Source organism: Quercus suber, unplaced genomic scaffold (genome assembly GCF_002906115.3).
Source record: "Quercus suber isolate HL8 unplaced genomic scaffold, Cork oak 2.0 scaffold_289, whole genome shotgun sequence".
In the NCBI taxonomy this organism is placed as follows: domain Eukaryota; kingdom Viridiplantae; phylum Streptophyta; class Magnoliopsida; order Fagales; family Fagaceae; genus Quercus; species Quercus suber.
The window spans coordinates 697,329-713,892 of NW_027069745.1; the positions used below are offsets into that span (position 1 = coordinate 697,329).

General features: G+C 35.8%; 1 protein-coding gene across 1 annotated transcript; it reads right to left on the reverse strand.

The window, feature by feature from the left end:
• Window positions 1-390: 390 nt before the first annotated feature.
• LOC112024110 (proline-rich receptor-like protein kinase PERK1) lies at window positions 391-8,052 on the reverse strand. Its single transcript, XM_024056749.2, has 8 exons — window positions 7,330-8,052; window positions 4,840-5,349; window positions 3,699-3,785; window positions 3,537-3,607; window positions 3,076-3,152; window positions 2,752-2,899; window positions 1,562-1,723; window positions 391-1,225 (listed from the first exon to the last, which is right to left on the reverse strand). Exons 1-8 carry the CDS (start codon window positions 7,709-7,711, stop codon window positions 923-925), a joined length of 1,740 nt encoding a protein of 579 aa, XP_023912517.1. The 5' UTR covers window positions 7,712-8,052; the 3' UTR covers window positions 391-922.
• Window positions 8,053-16,564: the final 8,512 nt, after the last annotated feature.

A 16,564-nucleotide genomic window follows, 5' to 3' on the forward strand; every position in this document is an offset into this window, starting at 1 on the left:
ATATCAATTTTTTTAATTTTTAAAATTATTTATCTTTTTTCATATGCAATAATTACCGTTTACTCTCTTCCTTTATTTTCATAAAAAATAAAAAACTAAATACAAAATGAATAGTTTTAATGTAAATTTACACTATTATCCCAACAAACTTGTAAATTTACACAATTATACACTCATTGATATAGGTCATTTTTAGGAAAAATGAGTGCTCTAAGATTCTATTCTTAAAAAAATATATAAATAAATAAATAAAACCTACTCTGATTCTCAACAAAGAACTAACTCTCGGTTGTTTAAACTTGTGCTACCTGCACACCTCTACACTACCAGGAATTACCAAATAAAAAAACCCAAAAAAAAGAGGCCTACAGATGATGCAACTCTAAAGAATTTGACCAAACTGAATGAAATTTTTTTGTTCATTATCAAACAATTCGCATAGTTACAAACCACTTGCTGATTTAATAGCTCTCATTTTCCCGTCACATGAAAAAATAAACTCATTTTCTCGCTGCCCAGCCCTATCCCCACTTGCAGATGGATCCTATAGGAACTGGACAATTTCTACTTGGTCCCTACTCCAATAATATATGCTGACCAACTTACACCACTCACAATTAGTTTGCACCCTTTTGAGTATCAGTAAGAAATTCTCTACATTGGAAGATCTCAAACCATCCAATCCACTAGAAAATGGTGTCAGAACCTTGAAGATTTTGATGAATAAATATGCCACTAGGACAACTATTCTGCCTCAAGCAGGTTTTCTGTACCTAAAAATCAACTAATACTGTCAAATGGCTGGGTACTACGCTGGTTTCTCATGCCGGGCCAGGGTGTGATAATTTTATAAATTTTCGCATGGGTAGGACAGGAAAAGTAGGTGAATTTACATGAAAATTGGAATCACCAAGCAAGAGATTTAATCAAAATCTTGGGCATCATTTTTAACTTTTCCCAATTCTACCTCTTGGGTAGTTTGTTGGCCTTCACTGCTTGAGCCAGATTGCTGCACCACGGACTCATTGCTAGGTACGGTGTACTCCACAGTAGTGGCTAGCACGTGGGTTTCCAGTGCCATCTTTCTGAATTTTTTCAAGTCCTCCTTATATTGGCCATTATCATAATCTGCACTCCCAAAGGAATCAAATGCTCTGCTGTGCCCCGGTCTGATTCCCTCATTTAGTTCATCTAGAGAAAGATTTCCTTCCAAAGCTCGAACTATCTGCTTTTTACCAAGAATAGCAAAGGGTTATATTCCATCATGAAAAATGAATAAGGGTTGAACACAATCTCAAACAACGTCTTTGTACCAGTTTCAAAACCATTTCTCCTTTTGATAGTCAGCTAGGAAAATTTAAATTCCATAAACGTACTGATGATTTTGAACATTAAAAGGACAAAAACCTGCCAAAACTTTGCAATATATTGAAACCAAATGTAGATTCCATACACTTCACAAACACGGTAAGGGCCAAGGAGGCTTATTTGTAATTTTGGATTTGAATGATTAGACAGAGAAGGATTTCAAATTTTCAATATTAGAAATTGGTAGAGTTACCTGGCTCATTCTTGGCCGAAGCCGGGATGAATGACGCACACAAGCAGCAGCACAAGCCACCATTCGAACCATTTCACTAGAGTTGTAATCATTTTGCAACCTTTGATCAACGACAGTATCAAAGTTACCACTTTCCAAAGCTTGTGAGAGCAAAGGCCTTGCCTAAAATTCCATAACAGTAAATGTTATTTTTCTCATGTCACTCAAGCTTTGCAATTAAGAAAGCTCCATCTTTTAAGAAGAGAAAATTATAAAAGTTATAACAGCCTAAACTAAATGAAGATACACCTAGAATTTCCTTGTATCTGCATGCCGGGAGGGCCTAATGACTATGAATTTAGCACACTTTATTCGAATGAACAGGAAATGACGAGTAAATACTGTCTCAAACACATAAGTGAAAGGTTATCAACTATCCTATACAAAAAATAGAAGAAAACCAACTCAATGAATTAATATAGCACCTGAAACAAATGTAGACATGCACACATACCTACAAACACACAGAATAGAACACCATGAAAGAATAAACCCCTGCCCCCCATGCACACACATACCTGCGAAGATTTCTTTTTCTTAAACAAAGTGATTGTTCTTTTTAATATTTCATCAACAAAAAAAAGTTATATGTAACGACCCCACCCCACCTTGTGTAGATATAGTCCGCTTTGAGGTCTCATACCCCTCACGGTTTTGTTCTCCCCCAAAGCACACAGTAGTAGGGGAAAAGGTCTCTACACATTGAAGGAAAGTCATTCCTTATAAAGACATTTCCATGTGCTTCCTTAGGCAATATGGGATTCCATAGAATGCAAGAACCCCCTTTGGGTTACTACAATTCACCCCCTTACGGGCACATGCATCCTCGCGTGTGGGGCCCACACTTCCGGCTAAGGCATGGCTCTGATACCATCTGTAACGACCCCACCCCACCTTGTGTAGCTTTGGGGCCTCCCCTCACGGTTTTGTTCTCCCTCAAAGCACACAACAGTGGGGGAAAAGGCCTCTAAACATTGAAGGGAAGTCATTCCTTATATAAACACATTCTCATGTACTTCCCTAAGCAATGTGGGATTCCAAGGAATGCAAGACACCCTTTTGAGTCACTACACTATATCCCAAGAAACCTGATTACATGGCAAAGTATAGTAAACAATTAAGGATTGGTGATCATGAAATGGTATACACACCCACTCAACCATGCTATCTTCGGTGAAGGAATTAGTTTTATCGATAGGATGGCGTCCAGTAATCAACTCCAAAAGCACAACCCCGAAGGAGAAAACATCTGATTTATCAGTGAGCTTTCCACTAGCAGCATATTCTGGAGCCATGTAACTGCATTTGGTGAATACAGGATTATTTCAAGATATTGAGAAACAATTAATTCAAAAGTTTGAAAGAAAATGAAGTATCCAAGCCATCATTGCTTTTTAAACATTAGACCGCACCAAAACTAGACTTCATGGCAGCACCACAGCTTTGCAAAAAGAACAGAGAGAAATGGATCTTACCCAAAAGTTCCCATTACTCGGGTGGAGACATGAGTATCAGTCTCTAATGCAATCTTAGCAAGCCCAAAATCTGCAACCTGAACAAAAGATCCAGGTGCATTATTGTATCATAAAAGTTAATATTTAAAAAGTATCTAGGTACGAAATGAAAACGAAGTTTTTCCACATAACTCATGTCATGCAAACAGCATTATGCAATCAAATGACACACAAAACCTTTTGTTTGTTGTGGGCAGAGGAAGAAAGAAAAAGGAATCAAAATTTTTCCCATCATGGCTGCATGTTCCTGATCCATTTTGAGCCAAGGATAATCCCACCGGATCTAAATCTAGAGCTTTTGCAACTCAATGACAGATATAAAGGAAGCAGCAAATCAAAAATAAAAATGCAGACACTCGTGGATAGATATATCATATATGAAACTTAACAAATAATCCTTTGAAACCATTAATAAACCCTACCTTTGCATCAAAATTATTGTCAATGAGAATATTAGCTGCTTTGATGTCACGGTGTATGATCTTAGGCTGGCCTGAAGATTTAGCTCAAAAGAAGAGTGAAACTATAACTAGGAAATATTTGTAATGTTTGCAATGTAAAGATGGAACAAAAAGGAGACTCACAGTCCTCATTCAGATATGCCAATCCTCTGGCAGAGCCTAGAGCTATTTTCATTCTGGTTGGCCAGTTCATAGTTGGTCTCCCTTTTCCTGCAATGTCATTTTTCTCCAATAAAACATTGCATAGTAATTTTGAAGTACAAATACAGTTATAAGACTCCCAAATCAAATTGAAGAAACCATAATCTCAATCCGAACAACACATTGTGATCTAACTTAACATCAAAACTCTCACGATAATAAAACCCTATATGAATGCTACTTGGTGAAGTTTAATTGCCAATTTGACTATTTTTACTCTCTCTTTTTCACATAGGGTTACTAAAGAGGTTTATACCTCTCTACTAATACTTTCAGCCAACTCACATCTAAGGAAATATTCATTTAAGAGGCTTGTATCAATATAGGACTCTTGAGAAATGAATGACCAAATGATATTTAACACTGCAAAATATCTTTTCTTCTTCTTCATTCTCTTTATTTCTTCAACAGCTTAACTTTTCTATATCAGATACATCATCTTCTGATTTTGCTTATATTTTACATATTTGCAAGCAACTTTTGTATTCATAGTGATTTATGTATTAACTAATATATATATATATATATATCAATTTCATAAAGTATGCCCCATTCAATTATTTTTTTCAATTTTATCTACTAATACTACTAAAATCTTTTATGTATCTTATCTCTCCAGATACTTTCAGTTTATAGCTTTTTCACATGTTTATGCAGTTTTACTGAAAATTATATCCCTTTGCCATTTTTTCTATCCCATAAAACTTTATGATACTTGAGATCACCATTCAAGTAGTCCCGCACTTTGGGAACTAGTGATGCAAATTCTTGAATAATGACTATTGAATAATGAAGTGGAGCTAACCTATTGAATAATGACTATGCTTATGGATCTCCCCTTTTTTAAAGGATTATCTTGGGGAAAGGATAAAATTGTTGCTCTATTCTTTCATTAATAACAGAAGAAATCTTTTTGTAAGGACACAAGAGGAAAACCTATTTTATATCCAAGAACACCAACAGGAACTATCATCCCCCCAACAAAAAATAAAAGAAAGGGAAAAAAGAAAAAAACAAAGTTACAGATAAAACAAAATAATATAATCACCCAAAGGACTTATACCATGTAGATGAAAATCCAACGTGTAGTTTGGGACAAACTCATAAACAAGCATTCTCTGTGCCCCAGAAATGCAGTATCCAACCAGTGAAACAAGGTGTTTGTGATGGACACGGCCAATGACCTCAACCTCGGCCCTAAATTCACGCTCCCCCTGTCTACTGCCAGCTTTCAACTGCTTAACTGCAACCACTTTCCCATTTGGAAGGACTCCTTTATGGACGTAACCAAAACCACCCTGACCAAGGAGGTTGGTATTGGAGAAACCATTAGTTGCCATGGCTAATTCTTCAGATGAAAATGTACCCTGTGAAAGACCTGCGGTGTAGCCAGGGGATGGTGGTGGCAATGGTTTATCAGAGTCCATACTACTAGTCGTAAAAGAAGATGCAGGGGGAGTAGTGACTTGCACCATTTCCGGGCTATGGACAGCTCCATGGGGATGAGTTGGCTTGGGAAACAATGTTACTCTATCATCTTTTGGTGGCAGGGAATTTTGTTGCCAATGCTCATCTGGAGATCAAAGATCAGCACCAAAAAAAAATCGGCAAGTATGAGTCTATCTTAAAAAGTAGATGTTTCTGAAAATACATAAAAACTAGATCATAAATTACATGAAAGATTTTCATCATCAAGAAAAATGAAATACTAATATACTGAGTTCAATGAGATCCATTTGATGAAAAGGTTAAAATGAACTGATGCAACCCCACGGCCACGTTCTGCACCTCTTCCTCCATGAGGGGCTATGATTGGATTAAGGAATTACAGAAAAGCAATAGAGAAAAAGAAAGAAATTTCTGGTTATACTTCAAGGGATAACTGGGACATTCTTTTATTTATTTATCATTACATAACCAGGACCTTCTTGACAAGCAAAAGCTTGATGTTTGGGTTAAATTTTTTTATGCTTTATTATCATTCAAAGTGGGCTATATAATAGCCTTACAATCTGAAAAACTGAAACATACTTATGGAAACTGCTAAATGACAGGATAAAACTAAAACCTATCCTACTGCTCTGTTTGAAAAACTCAAGCAGAGTCCCATTATTTTGAAAAGAAATAACTAATCTGATAATAACCAAAACATAGATAGCAAGCTGGTCCTTAACATAAAAACGAATAATTGATTGCAAATACTCATTAAGTAGCACCTTCAACAATTTCTTTGTGGTATAGACACATAGAGATGTGTTCATTTTAACATCAAACCTTCCATCAAAATCAATCTTGTAATGCTTACTTGCCAAAAAAAAAATCTTGCACTGCAAAGAAAACCCATATGTACAGTCCCTCCTAATCATGCCTTCATTTTGTAAACCCACAAAGGAGTTACCAACCTTGTTTTGTTGGACTCCCAAAACCTATTCTTAGATTAAGCTAGCAAATTTACCATGCATCATAATTTGACACTCAACCTGACAAGCCCAATACGAAATTCATTCCTACATAATCTTCCATTTCAAGGCATACTATAAAGGAACTCTTAAAAGTAGTAAACTTTCATAAATATTCAATTAGCAAGCCCTTGGGACTTGCCAATTGGAAAGGAGTCTGGTCACAACCCTATAGGCTACAACTCAATCCCTATCTTATTGTTCCTCTTATATGGCATTTTTCTACTATTTCATACCATTACAAAAAATAAAATGTTAAAACTACTATCAAACTTACTATAAATGTTTACAAATTGGCTAAGGGCCTTGTATCTCAACTCATTGGCACCTCCTGATGTTTCCAATGGAGACATCCAAGATTCAAAACTTCAAATCCCACCTCCCCCAACTATTGAATTATCCCCAAAAAATATGTTACAAATTGGTATAGCAATGAATGTGATTGATGTCACATTCACAACATAGCAAATAAATTTCCTAATTAGATTTTTTTCCGTGTTTAATAATTAACAGTCAGTTTGTAAAGTTTTTTATAATGCTTTAAGGCTTATTGTAGTGAAATTTGTAGTTTCACTAACATGAAGCATCACTCAATCACTAAAGTTACTACCGATTTTACTACAAAAGTCCAACAGACAGACAATGAATGTGAGTGGCGCAAATCAACAATATAATAAATTTAAAAAAAAAGTCTTGAATTTCATTTTTGTTCTGTGTTTGTAACAATCATGCAGTAAAATTTGTAGTAATCTAAGTTGTCTAGCATGAAATTTCTCAAAGAACTCCGCAAAGCTGATCTACAGAACTCAATTACAAACAACAACAACAAAACAATGTAATTCAAAAGCAACAATAGAACAAAAACTAAACATTAAAAAAAAGCAATCAAACAACTAAATTAAATAATTAATTGATTTAATTAAACAATAAATAAAAGAAGACAAGAGAACACAATTACCAAAAAACAACAACAACAAAAACAATGTAACTCAAAGGCAACAATAGAACATAAACTAAACATTAAAAAAAGCAACTCGATAACTAAATTACTTAATTAAACAATAATTAAAAATAAAATAAAAGAAGAATCATACTTTTAGTATTAGGTACTTGTGGTTGTGGTGGTGAAGGACCACCATCACTGTCCTGTCTCCTCCGATTCTTTCCTCTATTGCAAATTACGAAAATACCCACGCCAATCAGCACAATTAACCCTCCGATCCCTATCCCAACTATCAGCCCCACCAGCGCCCCCGTCTGCAATCCACGTTTAGGCGGCTCCGGCGGCCCGGGGAGCGGAGGGCTTAAAGTTGTGCCGACGGTGGGAAGCGGCGGCAGAGTAGTCGTAACATTGGTGGTAGGCGGCAGAGTAGTTGTAGCATTGGGGGTAGACGGCAGAGGAGAGGTGGCGTTGGTGGCCGGAAAAGGAGGAGATGACGGAGAGGTGGAGTTGGTTACCGGAGGTTGAGCCGACATCACCACCGGCTGCAAAGGCTAGGGCTGTTCGATTTCACCGAGGTCTCTGTCTGTCTTTTTGAAAAAGCAGTGAAGTGTGTAAGTGTGTGAAGCTGATGAGGTTTGAAAGAAAGAGAAAAAGGAGAAAAGGAGATGAGTGGGGTCACAACAACATGTGGTTGGGTGGCGAATGAAGCTTGAAGAAGAAGCGTTTTGTTGCGTACGTGTATGTGTGTGTGTGTGGGGTGGTGGACCCAACTGATTCGGAATCTGGAGTTTTTGTCGGTATCTTTGGCGTATTGTCTTGAAGAGGTTAACGCTACCATGTCCGAATCACCAAACAATAGTAAATTTGCACGTGGTTTTACAATCATAAACCCTAGAGAGAGAGCGAGATTTTTGGTTAACTATTAAAGTGGGAAGAAAATTTGTTGGGATTTGTTTTGTTTTGTGCTTTTTACAAGAAAAAAGAAGAAGAAGAAGAAGAAGAAGAGAAGTTTAGAGAATTGATTGTGGTTAAAGGTACGTGATATAAGTTCTAAAGGAAAATTTGTGTTGATGCCGTAAAAATAGAATGGGAAATGGATCACGGAAAAAGGGGAGATTAGCAAATATTTTCTTACTAAATTTAACCCGTTTAGATGGAGGGGAGTGGAGGGAAGTAGAATATAGTTAGCTAAACATATGTTAATTTTAGGTTAAATTTACTTTATTATACTCTACTCCATCTCCTTCTCCCTCAATTCAAACGGAAGGAACTACTTTAAGAAGAGGAGGAAGACTTTCCAATTAATATCTTAATAAAGTTAATTAGTAAAGAGGATAATATAGAGCTATGTTTTTGGGTTGGGTCAATCAGGTTTGGGTCAAGAACAAGTTAAGGGCAAAAATGACTCATTTTAAGTTGGTTATAAAATGGGTCGGATTAATCGGGTTTCAAGTTGGGTCGACTTGTACTTTTCACATGAATTTTTCAAAAAAATTATATTTGTTATTTGGATTTAGTAAGCTTGTGTAGAATGCTTGTTCAATAATAGTTCAACTCAACAAATTAATTAATACTTGTTCAAATATTTATAAAATTATACAAATTCTAACATTGCTAACAAAAACAAAATAGTACAAACACAAAAAGGAGTCTAGTCTATCATGTGAAAATCTAATTTAAACAAACGCATATATTTCATTTCTATGCACTATCAACATTCCAAACATGGTTTTGAAATCTAGACCGGACTGGCCGGTTGGACCACGATAACCGGGAACCGTCTATCATTCCGGTTTTTTAAACTACCAAAACCGGAAATTTTAATTTTTCAGTGAACCTTTCGAACTGCGGTCAAACCGCCCGGTTTTCAAAACCGAACACGAGTCTGACGATTCCTAAAAAATCAAAAAACATTGCTCAAATTAATCTCCAACATCAGATCTTCCAAGAAAAAGAAAAAAATAAAACAAGTAAAAAAAGAATAGAAGACTATGGAAGAAAGGCTGCAAATCTGCTTTTGGCTTCTGCATATGCATCTACATTTGCTTCTGCTTCTTCTTTTATTTGTTGAAAAATTGTGGAAGGAGATTGCTGTTTGTTTGAAAACTGTGGAAGAAATAATAGAAGGAGAGAGAGGAGGAGGCTGTAGGGAAAAGCTAAAAGAATAGAAGACAAAAATCCATAAGGTTTGAAATTTGATCATGTGACTGGCCAAAATTGCCCTATAACACCATTTTTCAAACATATTTGCTAGTTAGCATCTTTTCCAAACTATTTAGGAAACTAACATCTCGAGTATGCCAGACTCAATTTTACTGTAGCAAATCAAGAATTAGAGACTCGTTTTCTATATTGTGCGAAGCCTGGAACTCGAGCCTGAAAAGCTTGAGTTCCTTAAAGTGAAATTGAGCCTTATAGGCTCGATATTTAGAAACCAAGACTTCCTCACCAAAACCTTAACCTAGATCGTCACTGAAACCTCAACCCACCCAAACCCACACTGCGAGCTGGTGAAGAGGACAAGGAAGCACCGCGCCGGCGTAGATGAACCCCCACGCCGTTCCAAACACAATACCACTGCGAGGTCTGAGCTTCTTCTTCATCACTGACCCACCTAAACCCACACTGTGAGCTCTAGAGAAGAGGACAAGGAAGCACCATGTCGACGTAGATGAACCACCACGCCATTCGACATTGATCAGGTGTTTGGGTTTGTTGATTTCGTTGTGGGTCTCTGGGTTTGCTTGGGTTTGTTGATATCTTTGGTTGTTGTGTTTGATTGGTGGAGAAGATGGGTTTGCTTGGGTTTGTTGATCTCTTTGGTTGTTGTGTATTGTTGGAGAAGAAGTTGTTTGACTGTCGGAGAAGAAGTACTGAAACAAAATCGATTTCAACGAACTCGATTTCAATGACAAAAAACGAGTCTCACGGACTTGATTTAGCATTCCAAAATCGAATTTATTGCACTCGAGGTATTAGTTTCCTAAATAGTTTTGAAAACTTGCTAACTAATAAATTGTTTGTAAGTCAGTGTTATTTTGAAAAAAAAAAACCTATGTCACTTGAGTAAACGTGTGAACTTTGATCATGATACTTGGGGAAATGTGTGAGAGGGGTTGGGTTTCTCATGAAATCTCATGAGTCATAAGTTTTTTTCTTCTCTTTTTATCCAGCACAACCAACTTATTAAAGTTTAATTTTATTATATTTTAGTTATATTTTTTAAAACTTTTTTTGTTATATTTATTTATCTATATATATATATATATAACCAAAACTTTTGAAGCTCTCACAATTTTCCACGTCAGCAATTAATTTTTTTTTTTAATTTTAAAAATAAATTATTTTATTAAGTTTTTTACTTGCTAACCCGATAAACTTCCCTCACTCGATAAACTCCCTCTCCATCTTTGCCTCTTCCGTTCTCTCTGCCTCTCTCAATTCTCAAACCCCTAAACTATAGTCCACAGCGCTGGCCTCCCACTCCTTTAGTGGTTGAAAGTTTTTGATCTTGAGACTTTACCATCAGACCAGATTCTCTCTGCAAACATTACCGATAAGTTTTTTATTTTGTTCTATAATTTTGGCTATTAAATATGATTTAGGGTTTTGTTTTTGGTTCTTTGCCTCTTCTATTCTCTCTGCCTCTCTTAATTCTCAAACCCCTAAGCTATAGTCCACGGGCGCCAGCCTCCCACTCCTTTAGTGGTAGAAAGTTTTTGATTTTGAGACTTTACCATCAGACCAGATTCTCTCCGCAAACATTACCAGTAAGTTTTTTATTTTTTTATTCTATAATTTGGGTTGTTAAATATGATTTAGTGTTTCATTTAGGGTTTCATTTTTGGTTGTTAAATATGATTTAGGGTTTCGTTTGGGCGTGTTTCTTTTGAATGATTAGCTTAGATTAATGGGTTTGGAGCCCGTAGTGGGTTTTATTAATTTCAATTATTGGCCGTGAGAAAATCCATCTGGGATTTTAGATTGATTTTTTATGTGTGTAGATTGAAAATTGCATCAATTTTGTGAGTTCAGGGGTTACTTAGTGGAAAAGTGATTATTTTTAAAGTATGAAAGTAACCACTGTGTTGGATTTGATTGTCTGAATGGCTTATATGGGTTTGATTCTTTGGATTGATAACATACTAGGGTCAATTTTAGTTTTATGTTTTATGGATAAGATTTATTTGGGCTGTTACTGGATATTTTATTTAACCGTGAATTCTAGTTGAACTTTTGGCTACAGGAATGAAGCCAGAATCTGTTGCTGAATTGAGTGAGCAAGATGCGGTAAGTCAGAGTTAGCAATTCTTTATTTCCCCCTTTGTTGTGTTTTGTGTAAGGAGTTTTGCACCCAAAAAATGGTGATGGCTTGAATGAATAATACAAGTTAAGGTTTATACTATACTTTTTTTTTGAGAATGAGGTTTATACTATACTTGATGCTCATCTTTTGGGACAATAATGATATTTCCTATCCTTTTATTAGTCAAGCATCCTTGGCATGCCCTTGATGTTTTTGTGAGTCATTTGTTTGTGTTTGGATTTAATTTAAGTTTTTGGGTTATGGTCAAGCTTGGTTTTATGTTTAATTTAATTATTATTGCATCTCAAGTTTACCATTGTTTTTATTACTTCTTTATCTAATTTTTATGGGTATGTAGAATAGTACTGTGAAAAATACATGCATACACACATGAATTGATATTAAATCTCTTCTTTAGATGAAAGAATGTTTATTAACCAACAAAATCTAGACAGGGTCAAATTTTTCTACCAAAATCCAAAAATAAGGAAGAAAAATATCATCTTGAAATTACTCATTTGAAACTAACTACAAGCAGATTTGTTGCAATGAAGGTTTAATCCATCAAATGCTAAATTTACTTTGAAATTGCCATATAACCTACCTATAATATCATTCATGTAATATGAAGCAAAGTTCTCTGAATCCTGTACCTTAAAATTACTTTAGAATTTGCATAATATCATAAAAATTGGAGGAAAATAATGAAGCTAGAGTCTACTGCATAATCCAATTCTCCCTACTTTATTAGTTCCATGTTACAATTTAAATCCAAAATAACTTGAAAATATATAGAAGCCTATAATTGAACCTATTAAACTCAAATAATACCATATTCTCTCTGATTCATCAATTTAGAACCAAAGAAGAAAAAAAAAAAAACAGAGAAAAAATAATGGATTTGTCACAATTTGAGCTATTTATGTCTTTACTTCGAACATAGTGAAATAATGGATTTGATAAACAATTCTATAAGGTGATTTGCATTATGATGGAAATACACAATTCTATGTTAAATATAGTTTTTCTTATGTTCTTTATATTTTCCCTATTTACATGTATTGTGGTTTGCTTCCAACAATTTTATTTTCTGATTGTAAATCATTAGAAAGCAAAATAAATGTGTTTCATTTATTTTCTCTTTTGTGTATTTTATTCACATATTTCAATTTGGTAGTCAAAAGTAATTTGGCTGGTAAAAAGTGTTGTTCTTTAGTGCCAAATGTTTGTTTGAATTAGAAGCCTTAAGGAACAATTTTCATGAACAAGGAACCCTCATTTGTTTGGTGTATTTTATGTTCAGCTGGCCTTTGGTGTTACTATTAATTACATATGGCTTGGTCTTAATGAAAGATTATTTCAAGGCAAAGTAAGTGGGGTTTCTGTACTGTTATTTATCTCTGAGTTGAGGACTTCTTTCATTGTAATTTGGATGGTTCTTGCTTCATGTTGAACGAAATTTCTTGAATTTGCTGCAAACCTTGATGGGTATTGATTAATAAAAAGTTATTTGTCTCATATATGTGGTCAACTGCAACTATCACGGCCATTGCTCTTGCACATGGAGGGGTAAGTCCATATGACTTCAATTTTATTTTTTTTTCATCTATCTTTTATAGCAAGGTTATCAATCTAACACTGACCCCAAAAAAGTTGAAATAAATATGACTCTAGGCTTACTTTGTCTTGAAGATTTTCAGTTTTTTTTTTTTTTATTTTTAAAATGTATATGATATATGCTCACATTAATGATTTTTTTATATAGCGGATAATCCGTTTGTGTCTTTTTAAGAAATTTCAATGAGTAATATAATATTTTTTTATAAAGCCATTCCTATTCAAGAATTATAGGAGCATAAGTATAGTGATGATCTTATTTTTTGTTTCAAATGGTAATTCATTTAAGCTTGAACATTTTTTTATAGGGACTAAGGCTTCACAGTGTTGAAATTGTCAATTTGAAAGAAGCAGACAAGAAGAATTTATTAATTCATAAGAAGCTATATTTGGTTTTTGATTTAGATCATATGCTACTAAATTTTATTCAGCTTACAGATATGACATCAGAATAAGATATTTAAAGAAACAAACAAATTATTTGCAAGGTATTACTGTTACCTTTATATTTTATTACTTTGGTGGTGTGCTTATCATTTTGTATATCATTTATTTGGTAGTTTAGACTTTGTTGATGGCCATTTTTTGGATGTCAGAAAGAAGCCTAGTGGCATGGGCAAAGAGAAATTGGATAGAAAACCATTAAGCCCAAGCGGCAGGAATAATGGGTCATAGGTCCATAAAACAAGTAAATGGGTCTTGAGGAAGTAAATAGGCCTTGAGGAAGCAAATGGGCTCAAAAGAGCCTGGAAAGAGAGAAATAACAAACAACAATCCCATGGGTAGTATATGAGGTAGAAAAGTGAGAATGGGTTGCGGTAGTCCCAAAGCATTGTAAACAAAGAAAGTAAGGGGCCAGTGGCAAGCCCACAAACCCTAAGGATGAGAATAAGATCATTGGGCCGGGGAAGCCCAATGAAGTTAGTAAAAGTCCATGGGAATACAGAGTTAGGAAAAGGGCCAAGGAAGCCTAAGAAAAGCAAACGGGCTGAGGATGCCCAAAGAAAAAACAAAGGGATATAGGAGCCCATAAGTAAGAAAGCCCATGGCCATGCTAGGCCACTAGGAAGAGAATAAACAGTAGGCCTAAAGAGGCCCAGCAGGATTAAGCCATTACAGCAGGAATAACAGAGTGACGTGGCAGGACATCATGGCAATCAAGGGATAGGCTAGAAGAAACATAAAGCCCAGTATCCAATAAAGTCCAGCCCGTAAGAGGAGTAGGAAACCAAAAATTAGCTCACATAAAAGGTCAAGAACGGATGGCAGACTATGCAGCAAGCCTCCAGACCACGACGGATGCATGAGCAGCAGGCAGATTTTGGACACACATGGAAAGTAGGCACGTGCAAGGCCTAGGCCTTACCAGCCTGTACCCAGCCAATATGGGACATGGTAAGGTCATGGTTCAGAGGTAAGAGGGCATGGTTTGGTGGTGGGAAGAGGGAAAAAACCTATTCGGGGTTTCTGCTCAAGCTCTTTTGAGGGATACGTCCTGTTGGGATGACATATCTCCCAAAAGAGGCAAGACTGAGTTGGAACCAGTAGGTGCATGCCATGAGGGATAGAAAGAGAGAGAACATCAGCGCCGTGGTAGGAAGAGGTGCCACGGTAGACTAACAGACAAAATAGTTGTCTTTGTCTGGTAACGGCAGACTAACAGACAAAATAGTTGTCTTTGTCTGGTAAAGGGGAATGACACGCAGATGGAACAGTGATGGTCAGTAAATACACCCAGACCAGAAAAAGGTGGTTAAGGGGTAGAATAGTAAAGAGAGGCTTTTGCCGTGTATAGAAAGGGGGATTTTTCACGAAGGGAGAGGAAAAACAACACATAGAAACCACGGTGATAAAACCACCAAGGAAAGACTAAGAAAGAAAAACAGCAAGGGGGAGGAAAGAAAGAAAAAGATAAAAGAGAGAAACTAAAAGAAAGAAAAATTAGAGAGTTAGTTCGGCAGGCATGCACCAATAGGTCGACCCCTCTCTCCCTCTCAACTCCTTGCTCTCTTCCATGAGTAAAAGGATTCTCCTGGGCATCAACCATTCAGGTCAGTTTCCCTCAAAATCCATTAATTTCCGCAGTAGGACTTTTCTTGGGAGATTAATTGCGTTGAGAGGAGGCGTTCTTCCCTCTTTGGTTTTGTTCCTGCGGATTAAACTTGACTTGGTTTCTTTATCTTTTGATTAACCCATATTACCATTTGTTCCTTCTATTTTATTTGTAAAAGTCATTGTTATTGCTATGATTATGTTTCACGAATAGGGATTATTTGGTCATTTTCTATTAAATAGTCATCCGGTCATTTTCTATTAAGTAGCTAGAATACTTTGTTTTATTCATCATATATGTCTGCCACAAGCTCCTCTAAAACAGCTCTGCTTGTCGTAAGCACACTCTTGGCAGACGAGGCATAATTTGTGCACAAGCCGGCCCAAATTGAGTTGCAGTTGGATTGGTCTCAACTCCCATACTCAGAATAATTGGGCCTATTTTCGCAAGAGGTAGCCCAGCCCAATTCAACAAAAAAGGCCCCTACAGACTTTAGAGCTCATTCATGATAAAAGTCTTTCTAATTATGACTGAGATTATGCTTTGACAAGTTTCCAATTATTTGAAGTATGTATAGTTTCATTCTCAAAGGTTCTTTCTTCATCATATTGAACTTGACCTGTTTGTGTTTTGAAATTAACTTGAATTCTTATTAAAAGCTTGGTTTTGTATCTACTCTATGTGAAACACTGTAAAGAAGTAAACTTTGACTTTTTAGTTTTAAATTATAATTTTTAACTTCTGTAGTCAAACTAAGAAGGGTGAGGGAAAATTTTTCTAAAAAAAAGGAAAAAGGCTTATGGATTTTATGAGATGTATACGTGTTGATTGTGATTTTTATGTTGTAGAATGATGAAAATAGCTGAGAAGGGAAAAAGAACTTTGTTTAGGATCCACTTGAAATAGGGCAGGAGCCTAAAGGTTGCTTCTAATGTTGCTGCACTTGGATGATTCAAAAGCTATGTAGACATGTGCTTATGCATTATATGTGATGTTTTGTTTGGCAAAATTTACATTTTTAAGGTTCTTCAATAAATGATTATTTTTTTTTGGGAGTTATGTGGATATGTGTAATTGTTATTTATCTTAATTCTTACCTATCAAAAACATATCATCTATGTAAGGAGCCTCACTAAGGTGCATTTGAGACATTGTGGTTAGTTAGTGTAGAGTGCAGGGCAGTGTGATGGATAGTGCAGGGCAGTGTGATGGACAATGCGGGGCAGTGTGTTGGGCAGTGCAGGGAAGAGTGCAGGGTGTGCTGTTATGACAGAGTGTCAAGGGACAGTCACCAGTAGCCTTAAAGTGTTGTACAATGGCTTTAATAGTGTTGTACTGTTGTACTTTGGTTGTATTGCATTAAAGTGTTGTACTTAGTTAGTTGAGCTTAGTTAGATAAGCTGTGAGGTG